We start from the raw sequence: 24,449 nt of genomic DNA, 5'->3' as shown, positions 1-24,449 counted from the left end.
CAGAGAGAATGAGTGTGAGATAGCAGAGTAAAGATGATGGCTCCCTCATGGAGTGCACATGCTTCGCATTCTGCTGGGTGTTCCTCCTGACTGTGGATACTGTGCTGACTTGGTGGTAACCTCCGAACTGTTTGGCAGGGTCTGGTGTTGTGACTGTCCTTGATGATCATAAGGAAAGAGACCAGGCCTCCTCTGCCATCACCCAGGATCTCAAGGGTTCCTGTCAGCAAATTGGAGTGCCAGCTTGTCTCTGCCAGCCATTTCTGGAGGTAATTCTTCTAACATTATGAGCTATGTAAGGTTGTTCTGGATTTGTAGTGATTAACCTCGTGCACAGCTGGGGTTCAAATCTGGTACTTGTTGGCAGGAATCCCAGAAGGTTGCGGTGTTAGTGATACCTCTGCTGCAGGGAAGCACAAGATATCATGAGAGTGGCACCTGGGAGGTGAGGTGAGCAGTGTAAGATTGCATGACATAACTGTGATGAGATCAGAAGCTGACAGACTCTGGCTGAGATAACTTGTTCAAGCTCAGAGAAAAACCTTTCAAGAATCTCTAAAGAACTGACACAGCCAGTTTTTCATAAAATTCAGTCTGGTGGCCCGCAAGTTTGCAAATGTTGTATTTGATTCAGATGTATAGATCGTGGATGTAAATTATGCATTGTAGTCATAGCATTGCTTCTTGTAGGATTTCACTTTACCTTTACTTCTATTCTCTGCTTTCTGCCTTTCAGCCAGGCAGCTATACATTTATTCATTGACTGTTTGCACTAACCTTCATTTATTAATCTATTATCTATTAATCTATTAACCTTACTGGAGATCTTGTAGAAGTCTCGCTGCATTACATCTACTGAATTACCCCTCTCTGCTCTCTGTTTTCTCTTCCCAGCAAATAGGCAAAGCAAGACATTCCCTTTTAAAATCCGTGTTGATTATTCATTGTTATATTTTTTGATTTTAAAATATTTTTCTCTTCATTAATATAGCTTTCATTAGTATTCCTGTTACTGATATGAATCTGACTGGTGCTTGGTTCTCAGAGCACATTGTAGCTGTGTGCTTAAAATAGAAGTATGAAGTTAGCTGTCCTCCAATTTTCTGGCACTACACAGTTATCCAATAAATCCTTAAATATGTGGAACAGCGTCTCTGATATCTGTTCCTTAGATTCTTTCAGAACCCATGGGTGTAGTCCATCCACACAAGAGATTTTACTCTCTCAGACTTTGATTAATTTCTTTAATATTGCTCCTCTTCTTTTTATTTTAAATGTGGTTATATCATTTCTCAGCGTATCTTATATTGTCACGTCCCCATGATCCATCTTCCTAGTAAACTCTACAGCTGAGTAATTACTTAATAATTCTGCTATTAAAATGTTCTGTCTGTGATTTTATCAGTCTCTGACTGCCTTATTCCCATTACAACCTTCCCTTTTTTATTGCATTGCATTATTTGATGTTACATTACTTCATAATTTATTTTAGTAATTCCTGTTTGCCTTCTTAACTTTTTTATTACTTCTCCAATCTCTTCATCCTCTTCCCCTCTGCTGTCCTTGAATTTTGGGTACCCTCATTTTTACCCATTTCTTTAACTGATGTCTCATTTGTTTGATTTTGATTTGTTTCCCTGGGTTTTGTTGAGTACTAGTTTAAGTGTTTCTTATTATTGTTCAACATTAATATTCTGTTTGTTTTCACAAAGTCTATCCTCAGCCTCTCAACGTTAGGTTTCATTTGCCTTGGCCTTTGACATGCTTATGTCCTAATACTGTATAGTGTATTACATCATTGTTACTAGTGCCTGGGTGGTCATATCCGTTTAATTCTCCTATTTCCTCTGTCACATTCCCATAGTTGGTTTAATGATTTTTTTACTAACTAGTTTCCTCAGGCTTGCAGATCCCTTGTCCATCAGGAAGAGAGGTGGTCAGATTTTCCTTGAGGTCATGCAAATATAACAGTGTATCATCTCTGCCATTTTGTGCTCTCTATCTGCCATACTTTCGTCAAACTCTTCTCCCTCACAACTATTTTAACAAGTTTCCATTTTGGCTCCAAAGGATGTTCACCTTACAACTGAAAGGAATTACCATTCTTTGAGGGATAAGGACCCTCAATTGACATCACTAGACTGAAAGACTCTGCACATTATTCTTATGGGCTATTGTTTGAGGACATCAATTTTCTTTCATTCATAATTGGTAAAGCTACAACTACAGTAAAACAATTTGTATGCCAAACAGTGGAAACAACAAACAGCAGACAGGGCTAATCTCTGGAGTCCTGCCACATTCAGTGATGACTGGTGGTGGATAATTAAATAAATAACAGGAAGTAGTTGTTCCACATGAATATGTTAGAGGAAGGGCAGGGTGGGAGTAGGGGGCAGGGGTTAGCCCATCAGTGCACATGACCAGGCTGAAGTATTTTAATCTACTTATAGCCAGAAGTGCCGAGGGGATGATTCATCTCAGATTCCTCCTGAGGTCCTCAGCATTACAGACGTTTATTCTTCAACCAATTCAATTCACCCCATGTTTTATCAGAGAATCACAGAGATGTAAAGCACGGACACAGACCCTTTGGTCCAACTCGTCCATGCGACCAGATATCCTAAATTAATCTAGTCCCATTTGCCAGTACTTGGCCTGTTTCCTTCTAAACCCTTCCAATTCATATACCCATCCAGATGCCTCTTAAATATTATAATTCATCAGCCTCTACCACTTCTTCTGGCATCTCATTCCATACACGTACCACCCTCATTCAAAGTTGCCCTTTAGGTTTCATTTAAATCTTTCCCCTCTCAGCTTAAACCTATGCCCTCTAGTTCTAGACTCCCCCGCCCCAGGGAAAAGGCTTTGTCTATTTATCCTATCCTGCCTCTCATAATTTTATAAACCTCTATAAGGTCACCCCTCAACCTTCAACACTCCAGGGAAACAGCCCCAGCCTCTCCCTATAGCTCAAACCCTCCAATGCTGGCAACATCCTTTTAAATCTGTTCTGAACCATTTCAAGTTTCATAACATCTTCCCTATAGCAAGAAGTGGCTGCTGAAGGAATATGTACTGCAAAGACTATGGGCCCTAATAATATTACAGCATTGGATGTACTCCAGAACCAGCTGCTTGCCTAGGCAGCTGTTCCAGTACAGTTATGTCACTGGCATCTATCCGACAATGTGGAGAATTTCCCAGGTATGTCCTGCGCACAAAATGCAGGTCAAATCCAATCTGGCCAATTGCCTCTTTATTAGCCTTCTCTCAATCATCTACAAGGTTTTGGAATGGATTACCAACAGTACAATTAAGTGGCATTAGCAAAGGACTAACCTGCTCACTGACACACAGTTTGGATTCTGCTAGGGTCTCTCAGCTCCTGACCTCATTATAGTCCTGGTCCAAACATGGCCTGAAGAGGTGTAGTGTGAGTGACTGCCATTGACATCAAGGTGGCATTTGATTGTGTATGGTATCAAGGAGCCCCAGCTAAACTGGAGTAATTGGGAATCAGGAGAATTCTGTATTAGATGGAGTCATGCCAAACACAAGTTTGTTAGAAGTCAATCATCTCACTCCTAGTACATTACTGCAGGAATTCCAACTTCAGCTGTTTCATCCATCACCTTCCATTCATCATACAATCAGGAGTGGGGATGTTCACTGATAATTGCACAATGTTCAGCACCATTTTCAGTGAGTCGGATACTGAAACAGTTTGTGTTCATTGCATCAAGATTTAGACAAGTTCCAGGCTTGCTCTGATAAAGGTGCCAGACAGTTTCTTGCACTTATGGCACGAATATGACCATAAGAAAATCTAACCATCACCCATTGCCTTCTGATATATCACCATCAATAACTTGCCCAATATCAACAACCTGGGGGTTACTATTGACCAGAAACTGAACTGGACCAGCTATATAAATGCAGTGGTCACAAGAGCAGGTCAGAGATATGGAAACATAGAAGATGGGAGCAGGAGTAGGTTTTTTTGACACCTCGAGTCTGCTCAACCATTCAAATGATAATGGCTGATCATTAAGCTCAATTCCTAGTTCTGCCCTCCACCCCCTGTATCCCTGGATCTGTTTAATCACAAAAGTTTTCAGTACCTCTTCCTTGAAAAACACAAAATATTTTGGCCTTAACTAATTTCGGTGGTAGAGAATTCCACAGGCTCACCACTCTCTGAGTAAAGAAATTTCTCCTTATCTCAGACCTAAAAGATATACCCCTTATCCCTAAACTATGAACTCTGGTTCTGGACTCCTCCACCATCAGGAACATCCTTCCTCTGTCTAGCCTGTCTCGTCCTTTTAGAATTTTATAGGTTTCTATGAGAATTGTCTTCCACATTCTTCTAAATTCCAGTGAATTCAATCCTTACTGATTCAGTCTCTCCTCATTACTTATTCCTGCCATCCCCAGAATCAATTTAGTAAATCTTTGCTGCACTCCCTCTATAACAAGCAGATCCTTCCACAGATAAGGGGATCAAAACTGCACACAATACTCCAGATGTGACCTCACCAATGCCCTGTATAACTGTGGTAAGACACCATTCTTCCTGTAATGAAATCCTCTCACTATGAAGGCCAACATACAGTCTGCCTTCTTTACTACCTGCTGCACCCCTGTTTACTTTCAGTGACTAGTGCACGCGGTCAACCAAATCTTTTTGAATATTCCCCTCTCTCAATTAACAGCCATTTAAATAATAATCTGCCTTCCTATTTTTGTTACCAAACTGTATAACCTCACATTTATCCATGTTATATTGCATTTTCCCACTTACTCAGCCTGTCCAAAGCACACTGCAACCTCTCTGCACCCTCCTCACAGCTCACCCTTCCACCCAGCTTTATGTCATCTGCAAATTCTGAGATTGTGAATAGCTAGGTGCTGGTACTAAGCCCTGTAATACCTGACTAGTCAGTGCTTGCTATTTAGAAAAAGACCCATTTATTCAAACTCTTTGTTTCCTGTTTGCAAACCAACTTCCTTTCCATCTCATTACATGGCATGTGCTTTAGTTTTACACATTAATCTCTTATTTGGGATTTTGTCGAAAATCTCCAGAAGTCCAAATAAACCACATCCACCAGCTACTCCTGATATTTATATTCTCAAAGAATTCTGGTAGATTTGTTGAGCGGGATTTCCCTTTTGCAAATGCATGTTGTGTCTGATTCTACTACTGTTTTCGAAGTGCTAATTGCAGTGAATAACTCACCTCTTGTTTCACACCTCTTGTTTGTCCACTATCTGCAAGACACAAGTCCCGAGCATGATGAAATACTCTCCACTTGCTTGGTGAGTGCAGCTCTGACAGCACTCAAGAAGCTTGACACCATTCAAGATAAATCAACTGACTTGATTAGTGCACCATTTACCACTTTTAACATTCGCTTTGCACTGCTGACATACAATGGTAGCAGTGTGCACCATCTACAAGACGCACTTCAATAAAACAACAACAGAACAACCATCTAGAAAGATGAGGGCAACAGATGCATTAAAGCCCCTCCCCCAATCTATCCTACTTGAATTTGTATCACTGTTCCTTCATTGGGTCAAAATCCTAGAACACCCATCCCAGCGGCACTTTTGTTTTCCCTACAATCCAAGGATTGCAGTAGTTCAAGAAGGCAGCTCATCACCTTCTCCCTAGCAAATAGGTGTGTACAATAAATGCTGCTCTAACCCTTGATGTCCACATCCCATGAATGAATCTTTTAAAAGTTACAATTACTCTCCATGCAGCCTTTGCTTGTTTTGGAAGAATTGCAGCCTATATTTCATTTCATCAGCTCTTTGTAGGCCAATAGAAGCTGTTCAATAAACTTATCAAAAATATTTCCAAGTTGTTGACTTTAGCTGCAAGATTGAAGTCATTGCCCAAGTTCCATTCCCTATCGACTGACTCCAACCCTCTCCCAGGCAGCACTTTAGAATAGGGTAAAAGGCTGGCACAGCAACAAGAGTCGAAGGGCCTGTACTGTGCTGTACTGTTCTATGGTTTAATATAATTTAGGTTACTCAGTCCACAAACTCAGTATCACATGTGATTCTGAAGTTAAGAAAATGAAAGGTGTTGTAACTCCAGAGGACCATAGGTTGCTTTCGTTTGAAAGAGATGAGGGTTGGTGAGTTTAAGCTGAGTGTCATCATGCATTGGATGAGCTAGAGAACATGGGGCTTTATGGTGATCTCAGACAGTATGGGAATTCAATCCATGGTGCTGGTGCCATTCAGCATTGCAAACTAGCCATCCAGCTAATGGATTAAACTGATCCCCATTTCATACTTGTGCCACCACCAAGGCCATCTATTTACACCTCAGTGACTTTACCTGACTGTACACTATCTCAGCTCAGTCTGCTGAGAACCATATTCAAGTCTTCATTACCACAAAAATTGACTATCTTGATATACTCCTTGCTGGTCTCCTACATTATACCCTCTGTACATTTGAGTTAATCAAAACTCTACTATCCATATCTTTATTCGAATTAAGCTCTGATCATTAACTTCTTAGGCAGTTGCTAAGAACCGAGAATGACTTGTTTCCTGCTGGATTGATGGGTTCTGAGATACCGACCAGTGTACCAATGCGCAGTCTGCCAATTCTGATATGTATAGAGCATATGGTGCCAAACAGTATGGAGATGGAGATTTGTATACTCCCTCATTGGCTTGGATACACCTCTGCACCTTTCAAACTAAGTCTCTTGATGGGATAGGTGCCTACTTGAATGAGCTTTCATCATTTTATTCAGTCACAAATCAGGGTCTCCAAAGGTACCGATATATTTGACCTCTTCAGGGATGTTTTGAGGACATCTATTAGCTGTTGTCTTGGGATTTCTTTGCTTCTACTAAGTTCCAAATAAAGCAATTGCTTCAGTCATCGAGTATCAGACATGGGGGAACAAGATGTCCCACCCAAGGAATTACATTGCTTCTGGCCAAGTGATGATTTGATTTGGAATTTCTAATTTTACAATGTCCCTCATACATTTCTTTGCCTGTCCACCTCACTTTCCTTGTTTTGGCACTTCTTAAAACGTCTCTCTTTTGCCAAGCGTTTCATATTCTGACCCAGTTTCTCCTTGTCATATGTTGTTTTGCAATGCTGTTGTGACATGCCTCGGAGGTTTCGTATTGTTAAGCATACTACAGAAGTGTTGATAAAAGCTGTAACAATAACTTGCATTCATGCAGCACCTTTCATATAATAAAATGCCCAATGCTGCTTCGCAGCTACGTTTCATCCTGAGCCACATGAAATGATATTAGACAGTTGGAGGTTTGGTTTTAACCTGAAGTGGAAAACGTGAAGCAGAGAGAGATTCCAGCATTTCAGACCAAAGCAGCTGAGCAGACAACCACCAAGGTGGAGCAATGAATACTAGTGATGCTGAAAAAGCCCGTTATAGAGCAGCATTGAGATCTCAGAGGGTTCATTTGGAGCAAATTTAATTACAGCTGGCTTGTGTCTTTCTGATGTTAAATTTGTTTTTTGTGTGCTGCTCAGTTAGATTGGCTGTACTGATAGATTACTTTAAACACAATGAAAATGAACTTTGGAGTTTGGAGAGACATTAGCTCACATGACCTCCACCTTTCAGTTCATGTCATGTCTTTTTCCTCCTCCCCTCACTCCCTATAATTCATTGAATCAATTCAACTTTTACCCTTTATGTGCTGGGTAATGGTTTGAAAGCTCAGTTACAGAAAGTATTTGCAAAGAGAAAGGAGAGCTAACTTAAAATAATATGTTGCCCAGCAGGCTTGTGAATCTTGTTTATGGCCTGCAACATGCTCTGTTGTTGCTTTTAATAATAATCTCTAGTTCCTGAGAGCATCTATTTGGGTTCCCAGAAGGGATCATAAATTTTGTTTGCCGTTTCCTTTTTTTATACAGCCTCACAGGGTTCATAAATTGGCAGTACTGACTCATGTCGTACACTTTGACCCTTTGTTCAGTCTTTAATTCCCAGAGTGCGAGCCTGAAAATGGTTTGTTATGCATTTGGGTGCAATTATCCCTTGCTGCTCAGTTTGGGTTTCTCTACACAATTTTTGGATGTTTGTGAATTTATATACGATAGTATCCTTCACGAAGTGCTATTTCCTCTCTTAAAAAATGTCATTTGCTTCATATGAATTAAATCATTCAAGCCTATCGTTAGCACTACACAATATGGATACCTTTTGTCCATAAACCATTAAAAACATGTTATCCATCGATGCAGAATGTACAACATTGCTCTGTTGTCTTTTCCGATATACAGAAAATTGGGAGAGCCGACAAGCATGAGAAAGTAAAATTATTACTTAGATAATGGCCTGTTTTCATCTCGATCATTGTAGAAAAAAGTCCTGTAGTGACAATAAACTCCTAAAGTTTTCATTAATGCGAATAGCAAATGGTACCAGCATATGACCAGAGGTATCATAGAACTATCAACATCTGATGGTTGGGGGAGTCAGTGGCATAGTGATGATGTCAGTGGACTAGTAATCCAGAACACTAGCCATATTCTGGGGGCATGGTTTCAAATCCCATGAAATTTCAATTCAGTAAGATATCTGGAATGGTGATCAGGTAACCGTCATTGTTTATCCCTTACTGAAACAACTCCACAGAGGCAGATATCTGTCACCAAGTCACCATTTATTTACACATGGAGAATCACACACTGATCCAGCTTCCTCAGAGCCAGCTCTCAGAATGTTCAGAACCTTTGACTCTTGTTTATATTTGTAAGCCAGGGTTCTTTGATTGCACCAGATTAACTGCCCCTATCAGGGAACTCATTCTCTGAGATCCAACTGGCTGACCTTATTATTATTGCTACTTTCCTCACCCTCTGAATTCAAGAACATAGGCAAGTTCTGTTTTTGTAACTACACCTGGGCCATTTTAGCACAAGATCAAGTCCCTCCAACTCTGCCTCTGATGCGAGCGGCATATAATGTACAGTAGGTCACCTGTTATGCCCAGAGCATCTCGGAAAAAAATCATTCTCCTCTTCAGGTGGTAAAGATGTCAAGGCAGCGATATCCACTGTGTCCATATCAGATTCAGAGATATCTTCAACTTTTGAGGGAGAGGGAGAACCCACAGGTTGTGAAACAGTTGGAAAGGCAGTCAAAGAGCCTGGCATGTTTTGCTGCTGCACCATTTGCAAGTTTTCTGAAAGACCGATTCTGTGATCACTGAAACGGCCATGCTGGTATCGACCTCCATTAGAACCTGGTGACCATTTAACCTGTTGTTTATTTTGATTTATTCTGATTGGACGTTGCTCGGCAATTTAATGGTTCCAAACTAGGTGTAGGTTGATTTTCCAGGGTGTACGGTTTCCAGTTCTCTTATTCAATTCAGGCTTAGTGAGAATCTTTTGCAGTCTCGAGTCCACTTACCAGCAGCAACTACAATGGCTTGCCAGCCTGGATCCTGAAGAAAATGTGAAATGTTTGGCTGAGGCTTGCCTTTGTTTTGGGGTTTTGCTGTGGGCTGGTCGAGAGTCCCTCTGTACAGGATATGTCCTGAGTGAAGCTATGCAATTGCCTTTACTCGGGTGGTATTCCCTAAGCTCAGTTGACTGATGAGAATGTCCACTTCCATTGAAATATCCTGCAGCTCATATGATCCACTTGCCACATTTTCTGATAGAAAGCCACTTGTAGTGTCTGTTTGATGTTCAGCTAGAGGCACTTTTGCATGGTCACATCATTAATCCCACATTCCAAATGGTCTCTCAGCATCTTATTAAGGGTTAAACAAAGTCACATGCCAGTCATCTTAGCCTAGTCAAAAATCCCAATACAGATTCCCGTTTCTCAAATTACCGAGTAAAACCAATAGTGTCGCAGAATTAGAAGAGGCTTGGGGTCATAATATTCTTTAACTAAATCCATCAACTCTTGAAAGATTTTAATATCTGGTGTCTCAGGGAAATTAGGCTCCCAGTAACTGAAAAGGTAGCGGGTCTACAAGCTGTCAGGAGAATTACTCATTGCTCTTCATCTGTCCCAATGTCATTTTCCCAGAAAAAAAACATGTTCTTTTCACACACTAGGCCCAGTCTTCAATGGCAAGATCAAATGATCTAACTTCCCAAGTAACAGCATGATGCCACAAATGCTTATCCCCTACTCAAAGATGAATGTTCCGAGCAAGTTTCTTAAGGAACATGCGTTTCTCTCATTGCATCTGAAATAACTCCACAGAGGCAGATATACCATCACCAAGTCATCTTTTATTTACAGAGAATGCTGCTCAATGATCCAGCTCCTTCAGAGCCAGTTGCCAGAGTGAACACAACCTCTGACAATCCTGTTTAATTTTTTTTTTTACCCCTTACCTCACACTACGGGCAATTTAGCATGACAATCCTGTTTATATCTGTAAGTCAGGGCTCCCTAATTAGATCGGATTAACAGCCCCAATCAGAGAACTCATATTCTATCAGGTGCAATCACTACACCTTCCACTACTTTGAACATTTACTCACTCCATCACCAGTGGGCAACAGCATGTACAATCTCAAAGGTTAAAAGGTCTACTGGAATAACTGGCCAAACCTCTGTTGCTGTTAACTTCAAACTTAATGAGATGTGCGGGTTCAATTTGCAAGTGCCAATGGCACGTAGAACATTGCTGTTGACCAGTGTCTAACTCTCAGTTTGAATGAATATGAAATGGCCAATGCAATGGTTGCTCATCCCATATAGCTGCACTTTACAAATGGCTGCTTCATGTTTTTGTCGGTGCAATGTCATGGCGTACAGGAAACCTGGATCCTCCACTTTCAGCCGTCAAACTGACAATTACTCTTGGGCATTGTTCTAGCCGACCTCTAGGAGCACTTTGGATTTGATTTAATCTGATTTGATTTATTATTGTCACATGTACCTAGATACAGTGAAAAGTGTTATTTTACGTGCAGTACAGGCAGGTTGTACCAAAAAAAAATGTCAGGATATCAGAACAGGGTGCAGAGAACAGTTTTATAGCCACAGAGAAGATGCAGAGAGAGGGATCAGTATTGACATTGAGAGGTCCATTCCAAAGTCTGATAACAGCGGGGAAGAAGCTGTTCTTGAATCTGTTCATATATGTCTTTTATATCTCCTGCCTGATGAAAGAGGATGGAAGACATTGTAACTGGGGTGTATCTGCACTAAACAGCCATTAAAAGAACAGTAATGAAAGCTTTTAGCACCAGCTGAAGCACAAACGTGCTAACAGACAAGGTTTCACATGGATAGTGCTAATGTGTTGATAGGCACAATATAAGCAAGTGCTAAGTGAGCAGGCCTGAGATGCAACTTGGTCCAGTCCTTGAGCTGGATGTCTGTCCCTGCACAGTATCTTCCTGCTGCATCATTTCACTACTGATAGCCAGTGTACCTGCAAAATAGGACTATGCCATGTAAGCAGACTGCCAGTGTATCAGAGAGGTACCACAATGGACCACTTGTGTTGGCAGATGCTGGTTGTCAATGTCCATAGATGAAGGGTGCATCTTGCCACTCGCCACTCCCATTGAGAATTTCACCATGCTGCTCGTGAAAAGTATAAAAGATATCATGAGGTTATTGTGACGTTGAGATGAGCCTCAATGCACTTGTCATCTTTTTCTGCCACACATTCTCCCAAGGCCCATGTAGTTCAATCCCCTACAAAGATTCCACCCATGAAAACACCATTACTTTCAAGCTTTCTCCATAAACCACCCTGACTGTTCATTCATTGTCATTCAATCAAAACTTTGAACTTCCCAAAGCACTTAATGATGTACCCACACTGCATGGTCTACTGCAGTTCAAGAAGGTTCCCACCTGGAGCACAATTAGGGTAAACAATAAATGTTAATCTAACTAATTGCACCCATAATCCAGGAATAAATAAGACATAAAATTGATCAATGAATGTTTTTACATTAACCTGAACTGTTTATAAGTTTAATCAATACAGTTGGGTCATACATATCAGGTATACCATGTTGGATATTGATACTGATTTTTATCATTTGAAATTTAATTACATTTTGGATATCTCTTAGTTATTAAGAAGTTAAGGATAAAGTGATCTAATTTAATGGTGGAAAAGACTTGTTCTTATATTTCTGCGCCTGTTTATAATATTTGCAAAAATTCCATTTCAAATGGCAATCTTAGATTAACCTTGACATCGCAATTTTTTTATGCTGTCACTTCCAAAGAATATTTAAGCTCCTCAAAGGTAATTTCTGAAAATATAGTATCTGCATTTAATTGTAAAATGAAACTGCAATGAACATTTAAATATTGGTTTAAGTATCATTTGTTACAATTTTCTTGTGGGGTTTGTATTTAAAAGATTTTTGTTGACAAAAGGATCATGAGTAGGTTCTGATAATTCCGCTGAGACATACAGTACAGTAAAATAAATCCCATTATGAAAACTTCACTGCTCGGATTTGTAAGATGTTTTTCTTACAAGGAGCAGATGGTAAACTTCATTCTTCCAAGCATGTATTGTGTATGTTTTGTGATTTCTCAATATGTCTCCAGACTACTACCAAACTAAGCTAAAAGAGTCACAGATATGGTGAATTATTAAAAGAATATTTTATTTGTGGAAGAAGGGAAATAAACTGGCTTAGTTACGTTGCCCCACTGCATGTACACATCCTGTTAGACTGTCAAGAGAGTAGTAGGTCAGATCATTCCATTCTGTAAGCTGAAGGAAACGGAATGGTAACAAATAGCTCCCATAGGAAAATATAGGAAAGTGAAGGTAATTGTGAAATAATATCAAATTAAGTTAGTTTGAGTTTTAGTAATTGAGTGTATTATACTTGGCTCCAACTATTAATGAGCTAAAGTTCTATTTGAGATATATTTTTGGAATAATTACAGGTCCAATATGTTTTTTTGTTTGAAGTCTATCATGTTTGAAAATACTGTAAATAGTGCAGTCATTGTGACTTCATGTACATACCCTATGCCTGGAGAATTTTTCCCTGTCAGTATAATGAGAGTCTCAACAAATAACAGAAATGAAATAACAGGAAATAAGAATTGGAGGTAACATTCAGTTTTAGATGCCATGCCAGGAGACACATTTGACCAGACTGGTGACTTGTCTTCTGATACTTGCCTCAAGGGATGTAACTGCTTAATACAGGCATTCCATTATATTGGAATCCACAATGAAAGTTAGTTAGGATTTAAATATATTTTGTACAGCAACCATATTATATCATTGCAACTGGATAATATAGTCACAGATATGTTTAATTCATCTTTATGGCTATGATGAGTTTGATCACAGGGGAAACACCTTAATGCAGCAGAGTGTTCTTAGTAAGAGAGAAATAATAGAAAGAACTTCCTTCTTCTTGCATCTGGTTCAAAATTACCAGCACGGTCAAAAAAATTGCATATATTTTAGAAATAGATTAGTGTTAGTGGGAGTGGGTTTTAAATATGAAGATTTATTCTTTAAGTAATATGAGAAAGCACAGTTACTAACTTCCTCCTATGTTAGTGGGTCTTTATTGTTTTGCACTAACAATCTACATTTATATAGTGCCTTCAGCAAAGATAAATGTTCTAGGATATTTCAAAAGAGAGCGTATTCAGACAAGAATTTACCTTAGAATCCCGACAGTATGAAAACAGGCCATTTAGCCCGAAAAGTCCACACTGACCTTCCGAAGAGTAACCCACCCAGACCCATTCCCCTACCTTATTACCCCTGACTAATGCACCTAACCCACACATCCCTGAAAAGTATGGGCAGTTTAGCATGACCAATTCACCTAACCTGCACATCTTTGGAATGTGGGAGGAAACTGGAGTACCCAGAGGAAGCCCATGCAGACACGGGGAGAATGTGCAAACTCCACACAGACAGTCGCCCAAGGTGGGAATCTAACCAGGGTCTCTGGCGCTGTGAGGCAGCAGTGCTAAATACTTGAGTCACTGTGCCATTGGAGATTTAAATTGGCATCAAATAGAACATCAAGTTTGCAATTTATCAGCATTAACTGGGCACATTTGTTAGGGAGTGGGCTGCAACTTGAGACATAGAAATGGAGTGTGTGAATAGAGGGCAAAATAGCACCTTTAGTTCCCACAAGATTTGCTTTGGAGGAAATTGCAACTCATTAAGGAATGCATGCTTAACAAGCCAACTGATGACACAAAGATAGAGGTGGATGAGGGAGGGAGAGGACAAAAAGAAGCACACTGTATTTGTATCAATGTGCATGCACAGCCTTGAGATGATTTTTCCAAGGCCATTATATAGGTGAGGGCAGGACTTCAGGGGTAATGATGAAGAAGCAAGAAGAAACGTTTTGGCTCTTTTGGATGAGTAATAGTAGTGCCAAACAAAGCAGTATGATAGAGTTGGGCATTTGATGATAGGCATTATAGGAGGAGGATACTGTTGACTATACTAATGACTGCAGATAAATCAAGAAAAAACAAAATGTGGTCATTCATTCACAATCCCCAGAAAATGTGGTTTGTGACTTTGATTATCAATATCTCAGTGCTGTGGCAGAGGTGCTCCATAGACATGTCTGGTGGCATGAAACTCTGATAAAATATCTACAGAAAAAGTTTAAAACGCCTATTATTGCAGCATTTGACACTGACCTACATTATTCAGGAAGATACTCAAACACGATCACTATTTTTTGAAAATGGTGAGTTAGTCTGAAATTATCTGCTTTTTTAGACAGATCCATGGAGATGAGTCAAGATCCACCTGAGCAGAACATCAAGATGAAAAGGAAGAAAGGAGATGAACCTGTACAGCACGTCACAGTAAAGAAAAGTAAAAAGGTGACAAAAGCTTGATACAAGGGTCTTGTGTGCGCTGCATTATATGATAGTGTTAAGTCATAGAGCTGTGCAGCATGGAAACAGACCCTTTGGTCCAACTTGTCCATGCCAACCAGATATCCTGAATTGATCTAGCCCCATTTGCCAGCATTTGGCCCATATTCCTCTAAATCCTTCCTATTCATATACCCGTTCAAATGCCTTTTAAATGTTGTAATTTTTGTACCGGCCTCTACCACTTCCTCTGGCAACTCATGTCACCCTCTGCATGAAACATTTGCCCCTTAGGTTCCTTTTAAATCTTTCCTCTCTCACCGTAAACTGAGACCCTCTAATTTTGGACTGTGCTACCCCAGGGAAAAAGACTTTGCCCGTCATGATTTTATAAACCTGTATTAGGTCCTCCCTCAGCCTCCAACACTCCAGCGAAAACAGCCCTAGTCTGTTCATCTTCTTCCTATAGCACAAACCCTCCAACCCTTGCAGCATCCTTGTAAATCTTTTCTGAAATCCTTTCAAGTTTAACAACATCCTTCCTATAGCAGGGAGACCAAAACTGCATGCAGTATTCCAATAGTGGCCTAACCAATATCTTGCACAGCCGCAACATGACCTCCCAACTCCTATATTCAATGCACTGACCAATAAAGGCAAGTATACCAAATACCTTCTTCGCTATCCTGTCTACCTGTGACTCCACTTTCAAGGAAGTATGAGCCTGCAATCCAAGGTCTCTTTGTTCAGCAACACTCCCCAAGACCTTATCATTAAGTGTATAGCCCAGCCCTGATTTCACTTTCCAAAACGCAGCACCTCACATTTATTGAAGTTATATTCCATCTGCCACTCCTCGGCCCATCTGATCAAGGTCCTTTATTTGATAAAGATTTATCTTCTGATTGTAGGGAAAAGAGAATTGGCAACAAGTGCGTTAAACGCCACTCTTTAAAGACAATCTAGCATCAGAATATTTATCTTACCCAGTCCTTCCCATGAAGCATACCTATTATTATTTGCATATATCCAGCAGCCTGACTGTATTTCCTGACAGTATCCACATTACTAACCAATCCACAGTACAGGTTTACCTGAGGTGATTATAATTAAAAATTAAGTAAAATTTGCTTAAACTTAAATTATCTATGGATGGCCATGGATGTATATGAGGGTAAAAACAATGACTGCAGATGCTGGAAACCAGATTCTGGATTAGTGGTGCTGGAAGAGCACAGCAGTTCAGGCAGCATCCGAGGACACTGCTCCTCGGATGCTGCCTGAACTGCTGTGCTCTTCCAGCACCACTAATCCAGAATGGAGGTATATGATCCAACACCATCATCAGAATTCTTGCTGCAAAGGTTTTCATTCCCTATCCAGAGAATATTCCAGCTGAAAATAACATCAAAACAAACCCATCAAAAGTTGATTGTGCACCTTGGAATGAGGATTACATGACAATAAAAAGATATCTTATCAACCAAGGGAACTTTATGTAATTGGTTAATTTAACATTCTTTTTTGAAAGGATGAAATTCATGCTTAAATTCATTTGACAGATGAGATCATAATGCATTGTCTTTTTCTTATCAATGTTTGTTTATATTTGGAATATAGTATTACATAAAAGTATGATTTACAAATTAAGAATGGACGACAGGACACAGTATCAGCGATATAATACAACAAACTAGATTGTCACTGCATAACTGCAAAGTAATATTTGGCCTATGCAAATGTATCTATGACTTCAAACTATAACTTGTGATGTGCTTCTAATTTTTGCCGCTATTCTTGAAGTAACATTTGTGTGGAATGACAATTTTAAGAATAATCTGGTAATAAGTTGAGTCAGCGATATAACTGGGACTTTGGGACATGAAGCTGCAACATAAATACAGGTTTATTTTTTTCTTGGTTGACCTCGAGCACTAGCGATCTCAACATGCGCTACTCGGAAATTAAACTGTACAACGTTGCAAAATATCTTCTGAAGCCATTTATGTCAGATAAATACAGAAAATGCTTAAAATACTCAGCAGGTGACAGTAACAATGGAAACAGAAGCCCAGTTAGCATTTCATGAAAGGTTGTAACCTGAAACATCAGCCCAATTCCTCCTATCTCCATATAAAAGATATTAAAGATATGTTTAAGTGCCATTGGAAGTCTGAAAGTAATAGCTCAGTGGAGACTGCTCACTATCTCTCAACTTCCTGTGGACAGTTCCCCAGGACTGTGTGCGAATATCTCTGATTCTGCTAGAGTCGAAGAGTTGGGAGAGATCTGGCTTACTTGCTTGTCAGACTAAAAGCATGTGTAAGTCTTAAGGCCGTAAGGTGTTCAAGAAGAAGTGTGCTATTCAGCCCATTGAGTTTGCTTCACCGTTTAATGAAATTGTAACTGATCCTCAACTCCACTCTGTTGCCTTGTGGGAATTGGAAGCAGCATGGTATTACCCGAGCTTCAATGGCCTCTCTTGCCCAACAAACCAGTTAAAATAATGGGGAAGTCAGGGGAAGAACTCTGCCACTCCCAATCTCAATGTCACTCCCCCTCCCGGCCCAGAATTTATCAGCAAGGAAATCCAGCTCATAATTTTGTTAAGGTTAAGATTATTCTCTGCATTCATTTTGATGACTGTTTGAACAGCTGATATCTTCTGGATGTTCAGAGACATTACCCTGTGAGAGTGATTGGGTGAATCTTTATTCAGATTGTTGTTGACAGTTTAATTGTTATATTTGTTTTTACTCTCTAGCTAACAGAATATTTTGTAGACACAGAAGTGGAGGAAAAAATTGAAGCATGTCCACTCAAGATAAGAAAGCGAAGAAAGGTAATTCAGAGCAGATTGAAAATATGAAGAAAAATGAGTCAAATGGCAACATTTATAAATGGAATGAATTCCAAGACACCTACCTCTTATTCAGTGAAATCCCATCTCACTTTGAATCTGAATCTCAGCAGATTTTCCTGCTCCTCGGATGCTGCCTGACCTGCTGTGCTTTTCCAGCACCACTCTAATCTAGATTCTGGTTTCCAGCTTCTGCAATCCTTGTTTTTACCCAATGTTTCCTAGCAACCATGCTTACCACTCTATTTAAGACTCCATTTCATTGGGTATCATTCCATTTTATTTCAAAATTGCTTTGTGTTGGCACCTTTAAGATATTCACCTTTACAATTCTCCACCTACTGCTCCATGTAATCTTCTATTTTCTCTCTCCGATCCTCAAAACCCATAAACTCCTGTCATCCAGCTCTTTCTCTCTCAAAACTCACTGAGAATTCATTCCCTGCACATAGTATCCAAACCAAAACCACCCTGAGCCAAATTCCAAATGACTCTTTACAGGACTATTACCATGATGTGTTAATCTTTCCTTTGTACTTTTAAATGTAGTGAACCACACCCTTCTCTTCCATTATCTTTCTTCTGTTTTCCAGCTTTATGAGATTACTCTAACATGGTTCAAAAACATCTGACTGAGAGCAGCCATGCAATGCTGTCCCCATGCTTATAGTCACCTTTGGCATCATTGTTCTCTCCTCTTTTTTGTTTTTATGCTGCCCATTTAAAGTGATTATCTGCAAGCATGGATGTTTTATTTCCATATCTGTGTGCGTAGTAGCCAGCTCTAATTTTTAATTAATTATATTGACCTCAAGACAACCTCTCTGCTGTTGGACTGCAGTCATGAACGTATCAAAATGTTTTTGAACTGAACATCACAAAGACTAAAAAATTTATGTTTGGTTCCTACTATAAACCTACTCACTTGCCATTAAATCCAACCTCTTTCCAAAATGTTCTTCCACCCAATTTTGCACATTTCTCACTCCTTGTATCTGACAATGTGACTGTAGCAAAGAGAACTGACTCCAGATTTCCTTAATAATTAAGCAATTAGACAGCTCAAAGATGGATCTACCCAGCCAAGAACTTTAATTACTCTTTCCTAATACTGGCAAAGCAGCTTTGTGGCTGGTAAAATCATCTCTTTGTGAGACCGACAACTTTGTTGGCAAATTAGTGGTTTTATTGTGTGTGTTTAGTTTTAAAAGTTTGCTCTGAACCTGTTAATCTGAACCAACTTTATTTGTGAATATAGAAAATCTCTGACATTGTGCTGAGCTCAGCTCCGAAACCTGCTGTCCCAGCTGATTTGCAGAATATGATTGCTCAATATTTCAAAAATGATCGCTCTGTAATAGAACTCGAGGAACTGAAACTGCCAGGTATGGAACAAATGTTCTCAAATATACAGTAAGGTTTTCAGTTTTTGAAGACTGCAATATTATTTCTCTTTAAACTTTTTTTTTGGTCTAGTCAGGTTACATTTGAAATGCTGTGTGAATGCAATACTTTCTCCTGATTTCACTTCTCATTTCAGACACTGAAAATATGGAACATAATTTGTTAAATGTGCACACAATTCAATGATAAAACTCTTTCAGACTAATATAATTTTACGCCAGTTTGTTGTGTTATTTTTCAGATTCTTGTTTTCTTCAAAGCAATGACCTGACTCACACCCTGTCCTCCTATCTGAAACAAGGTAAGGAGCTTACATCCTGCACTGCCATTATGCCTCAAGGTTGGTCATGAAGAAAGACAATGCTTCTACACATCTTTATAATTGTAATTCATACAGAGAAAATATTGACTTTGAATACTGACAGAATGAAGAGAATCTGTCTGGATTGAATAAAATTTTAACTTTAAATTATTCATAGCTTTGTCAGTTGTGAATTACTAAAGGATACAGTAGCCAGTGATTGTTGTGGTGTACTAGCTATAAATGCAGATCTTGCCTTGGTAAGTATGAAATTGAACTCATTAAACCAGATAATTAGGAAGCAGTGCAAAATGGAGTGTTGTAAAAGCCCAATAGATTTACTATGTCGTTCAAGGAAAGAGGCTTGTCGCCCAAATGCTTAGACTTGCATATGACAGTGGATCCATGTTGATCGTGCCAAGATTAGCACTAAATACTGTCTCAACTATCACAAAAATAAATTACAAAATATGCCTAAAGAAAGGCTAAGTACTCTGGAGTTCTGGAAATCTGAAGTGAAAGTCGATAATATTGGGAATTCAGCAGGTTGCAGCATCTTTGGAGACAGGCATTGAATTAATATTTCAGATAAGTAATTAATTCTGATTCAAACACCAGGAATGCTGGAAAAGCTCAGCAGGTCTGACACTGTCTGAGGAGAAAGAAATAGAGTTAGCATTTTGAGTCCAGTGTGACTTTTTCAGAGTTCCTCTTGTTCTGAAGAAGAGTCATACCTGACTTGAAGAGTCAATTCTATTTCCTCCCTTTGCAGATGCTGTCGGACCTGCTGCATTTCTGTATTTCAGTCAGATTTGCAGTTTTCACAGTATTTTCCTTTCTAACAGTTTATCAAGTTAGTGGAGCTTTTCTTCAGTCGTTTGGTTGTGAAAACAGAATCAACTATTTAACAAAAATCCAGTTATTTCACTGCATATGAAAACAAACATTACTTTACTGCAATTTATAATCAAACAAAATGTTTTTATTAAACAAATGGCACAACTTCAAGTTTAAACTATCAAACTAAAGTGGGCGGCACGGTGGCACAGTGCTGCCTCGCAGCGTCAGGGACCCGGGTTCAATTCCCGCCTCAGGCGACTGACTGTGTGGAGTTTGCACGTTCTCCCCGTGTCTGTGTGGGTTTCCTCCGGGTGCTCCGGTTTCCTCCCACAGTCCAAAAATGTGCAGGTTAGGTGAATTGGCCATGATAAATTGCCCATAGTGTTAGGTGAAGGGGTAAATGTAGGGGAATGGGTTTGGATGGGTTGCGCTTCGGCGGGTTGGTGTGGACTTGGGCCAAAAGGCCTGTTTCCACACTGTAAGTAATCTAATCTAAATTCCACTTTATATTGCACATGAATGTTAGCTGGAATCTATTTAGTGCAGATAATGGAATCTATTAAGTGCAGATAATGGAATAACAAAGGGTGCAGTTATATCACATGCTCTGACAATGTACAGTGATATGAAAAATAACAATAAAACATAGACTCCCAGATCTGATCTAATCCTGGATTCTCAAAAGTTCACAGCATGAAGTCATGTCCAGCCCAGTACAAAACCACATTTTAAAATGATCAGAAAGTGACATTTTTGTTACTAGATCTCTTAGAAAGTTTTAAAACAGTGTTTTCAGATGAGTTAATATTAGGCCAAAGCAGATGTTTCAGCCTGTGTCCTCTTTATATTGAAACTGAGGGAGCAGAATTCTGCACAAGCATTAAATGATCTGTCATTTCTTCTCTTGATGCCAGTCAAACTGAGGTCATTCTCAACTCAGTAGCTGCAGCACAGGCGCAAACTCATCTGACAGAATTGGACTGATTTGCAATTTTTTTTTATTGGTCATGAATCATTCTTTCACAATAGGCTTTGCAGAAAATAGAAAATTAAATTCCTCTTCATGCTATCCAGTCCATGTTTACTGTTGCCAGTTTTGGTTTAAGATAGTGTTTTGTGAAATTTTAAGCCAGAGAGGAAAATTATTGGTTTGTGATGAATGATGTTCATATAAAATATAGAAAACACATTCAATTACCTTTTAGTATAAACTCAGTCATTATTATCTTTTCTTAAATGTAATATTACTCTGACAAACAAATATTTATTAGGATCTTCTGGTAATGCACATATTTGTGTATTTCAATGAGATAGTGAAGCTTGGAAATGCATAGCAGTAAAAGTATGCAGACCAGTTATGTGACTAAAACATATAAATATACATTTGAACGATACAAAGATGACTGAGCATTTTAAAGTGTTAAATGTCTTTGTCATATTTTTGTGACTTTGAATTTAAAAAATTAACAAATTATCCAGTCAATATCTTTAAAATGAGAACTGCATTTGAGTGCAATCTATAAAGGAAATGTTATTTATAGCATTTAGTTGTTTTTAAAATGTTCTGACTATTTTTGTTATGAAGTTTTCCAAAGCTTTGTATTTGAGATGATAGTTATTTTAAATTTAACAAAAGTTTGGCCAATTCACAAGGTTTTCCAAATTGATTAGATTTGGTGAATATACAAAGTATCTCCTATTTAAAATGATTGTTGAAATGATTGTCTGTCTACAGTTTGTCCCAAGTGGGTGAAGCTGTGTAAGAATCACACAGAGAAGAAGTCTGCGCTGATGTTGATAATATGCAGCTCTGCTCTCCGAGCTCTTGAAATGATCAGGTAAAGGAAGAACTTTCCTGACCTCTCGATATCCAAAGTACCTCTCAGCCACTTTTCTTTTCCCTGAAGTGCTGTAACATTGTTATTGTAGGCAAATGCAGCAACTGGTTTGAGGATAACGAGGTTCCACAAAGACCAGACCATCTGTTTTGATTGTTTTGAGTGAGAAATAAAACTTGGTTAAGTAACCAAGAGAGCAGTTTCCTCTGCTTCAAGTGTAGCGTCATGGGATATTCAGTGTCCACTGAACAGGGAGCTTTGGCCTCAGTCTAATGTCACACCTAAAGGAGGGCATGTCCCCAGTAATGCAGCAGTTTTCAGCACTGCCCAGGAATGATGAACTAAATTTTGAGTTTAATTTCTGGAATGGAGCTTCAGCCTATGACCTTTTGGCTCAGAGGCAGGGTTGCTACCTCTGAGCAAAACTTTTTCAAAATTATACCTGGAAGCATTTACACATTGTCATGGTAATACCTTCAACTTCTTGTGTGAACTTCCAAGCAAAGTTATCCTTGCTAGCTATTACTTTTTTGGGTTTTATTCCCCCCTGATATTTTCATGGCTTGATGCCAGTTTTCATAAGCAGGCTGGATTTTCTCTGAACTTAAACAGTGATCATCATTTATTTATGTGAATGATTTAATCTAAATAACTTAATTTTCTATTTAGTGCCCACAGCTCATGGGTGGCATTTAAATGATGTCAAAGTTGAATTTCACTTGGCCTTTGAGTTTGTGTGTGGAACTGATTACCCACATTTTGGGCACAATTTGAAATTCCTGGTGCCCAAAACATCATGGTGTCTTACTCATCATCTTGCTGCAATAATAGTATCTTGCTTAGAATCAGTCAAAATAATTAGACCAAGCCGTTGGGCCATAGAGCCTTTCAGTCAGCTGATGTTCAACTCTGACAGAAGAAGTTCAGATGTCAGGTTCTTTCACAAAGTATTGGTCAGAGCATTGAGTATAGGAATTGGGAGGTCATGTTGCGGCTGTACAGGACGTTGGTTAGGCCACTTTTCGAATATCGCTTGCAATACTGGTCGTCTTCCTATCAGAAAGATGTTGAGAAACTTGAAAGAGTTCAGAAAAGATTTACAAGGATGTTGCCAGGGTTGGACGATTTGAGCTAAGGGAGAGGCTGAACAGGCAGGGGCTGTTTTCCTGGAGCGTCGAAGGCTGAGGGGTAACCTCATAGAGGTTTATAAAATCATGAGGGGCATGGATACGATAAATCGACAAAGTCTTTTCCCTGGAGTGGGGTAGTCCAGAACTAGAGGGCATAGGTTTAGGGTGAGAGGGGAAAGATATAAAAGGGGCCTAGGGGACAACTTGTTCACGCAGAGGCTGGTGCGTGTATGGAATGAGCTGTCAGAGGAAGTGGTGGAGGCAGGTACAATTGCAACATTTAAAAGGCATCTGGATGGGTATATGTATAGGAAGGATTTAGAGGGATATGGGCCAAGTGCTGGCAAATGGGACAAGATTAGGTTGGGATACCTGGTCAGCATAGACGAGTTGGACCAAAGGATCTGTTTCCATGCTATACATCTCTATGACTCTACCAACTAAGAAGCTACATTCCAGAACAAGCAAAGTCTTTTTGAAAGTCATGATGAGAATAAACTGGAGAAAAGAAAAATCAAATTGTGTTTAGATTCATACACTGCAAGCTTTGCTGTTACAATATTATGCAGTTTATCTCCCCATCTACTTTTGCCTGTGAACATTTAACATGCTCACCCAGCATTGTTCTCTCAGCTTCTTAAATGTAGGTTTCAACCCATTTAGAGTAAACAGGGCATGACGATAATGATTGTATCTCATTTGTTTTGGCAGAATGATAACAGCTTTTAAAGGTGACTGTAAGACTCTAAAATTGTTTGCAAAGCATATTAAGGTAAGTGTGCATCTCATTAAAATTTGCACTAATTTAATTAATATTTAAAAGCGATAGGTGATCATGAAGGATTGAGGGGGAGACAATGGTCTGGTGGTACTATCGCTGGACCGTTAATCCAGAGAGGTAAAAGCAATGACTGCAGATGCTAGAAACCAGATTCTGGATTAGTGGTGCTGGAAGAGCACAGCAGTTCAGGCAGCATCTGAGGAGCAGTAAAACCAATGTTTCGGGCAAAAGCCCTTCATCAGGAGTACAGGCAGAGAGCCTGAAGGGTGGAGAGATAAATGAGAGGAGGGTAAAGCAATGACTGCAGATGCTAGAAACCAGATTCTGGATTAGTGGTGCTGGAAGAGCACAGCAGTTCAGGCAGCATCTGAGGAGCAGTAAAACCAATGTTTCGGGCAAAAGCCCTTCATCAGGAGTACAGGCAGAGAGCC

At 39.5% G+C, this 24,449-nt stretch overlaps 1 protein-coding gene across 1 annotated transcript in view; it reads left to right on the top strand.

Moving 5' to 3' along the window:
- The first annotated feature begins 179 nt into the window (after positions 1 to 179).
- The window catches only part of cmss1 (cms1 ribosomal small subunit homolog), a 40,514-nt gene continuing 16,244 nt past the window's right edge, over positions 180 to 24,449 (top strand). Inside the window, exons 1-7 of the mRNA XM_043701150.1 lie at positions 180 to 269; positions 14,764 to 14,870; positions 17,629 to 17,706; positions 18,983 to 19,109; positions 19,370 to 19,429; positions 22,005 to 22,107; positions 23,949 to 24,009. Of these exons, the coding sequence (XP_043557085.1) occupies positions 14,772 to 14,870; positions 17,629 to 17,706; positions 18,983 to 19,109; positions 19,370 to 19,429; positions 22,005 to 22,107; positions 23,949 to 24,009 (528 nt within the window). The 5' untranslated portion in view covers positions 180 to 269; positions 14,764 to 14,771. The remainder of the gene's footprint in view (positions 270 to 14,763; positions 14,871 to 17,628; positions 17,707 to 18,982; positions 19,110 to 19,369; positions 19,430 to 22,004; positions 22,108 to 23,948; positions 24,010 to 24,449) is intronic.

This window comes from Chiloscyllium plagiosum, chromosome 12 (assembly GCF_004010195.1).
Source record: "Chiloscyllium plagiosum isolate BGI_BamShark_2017 chromosome 12, ASM401019v2, whole genome shotgun sequence".
NCBI lineage: Eukaryota > Metazoa > Chordata > Chondrichthyes > Orectolobiformes > Hemiscylliidae > Chiloscyllium > Chiloscyllium plagiosum.
Note: the sequence above shows the minus strand (reverse complement) of the source record. Positions and strands in the feature narration are given on the sequence as shown.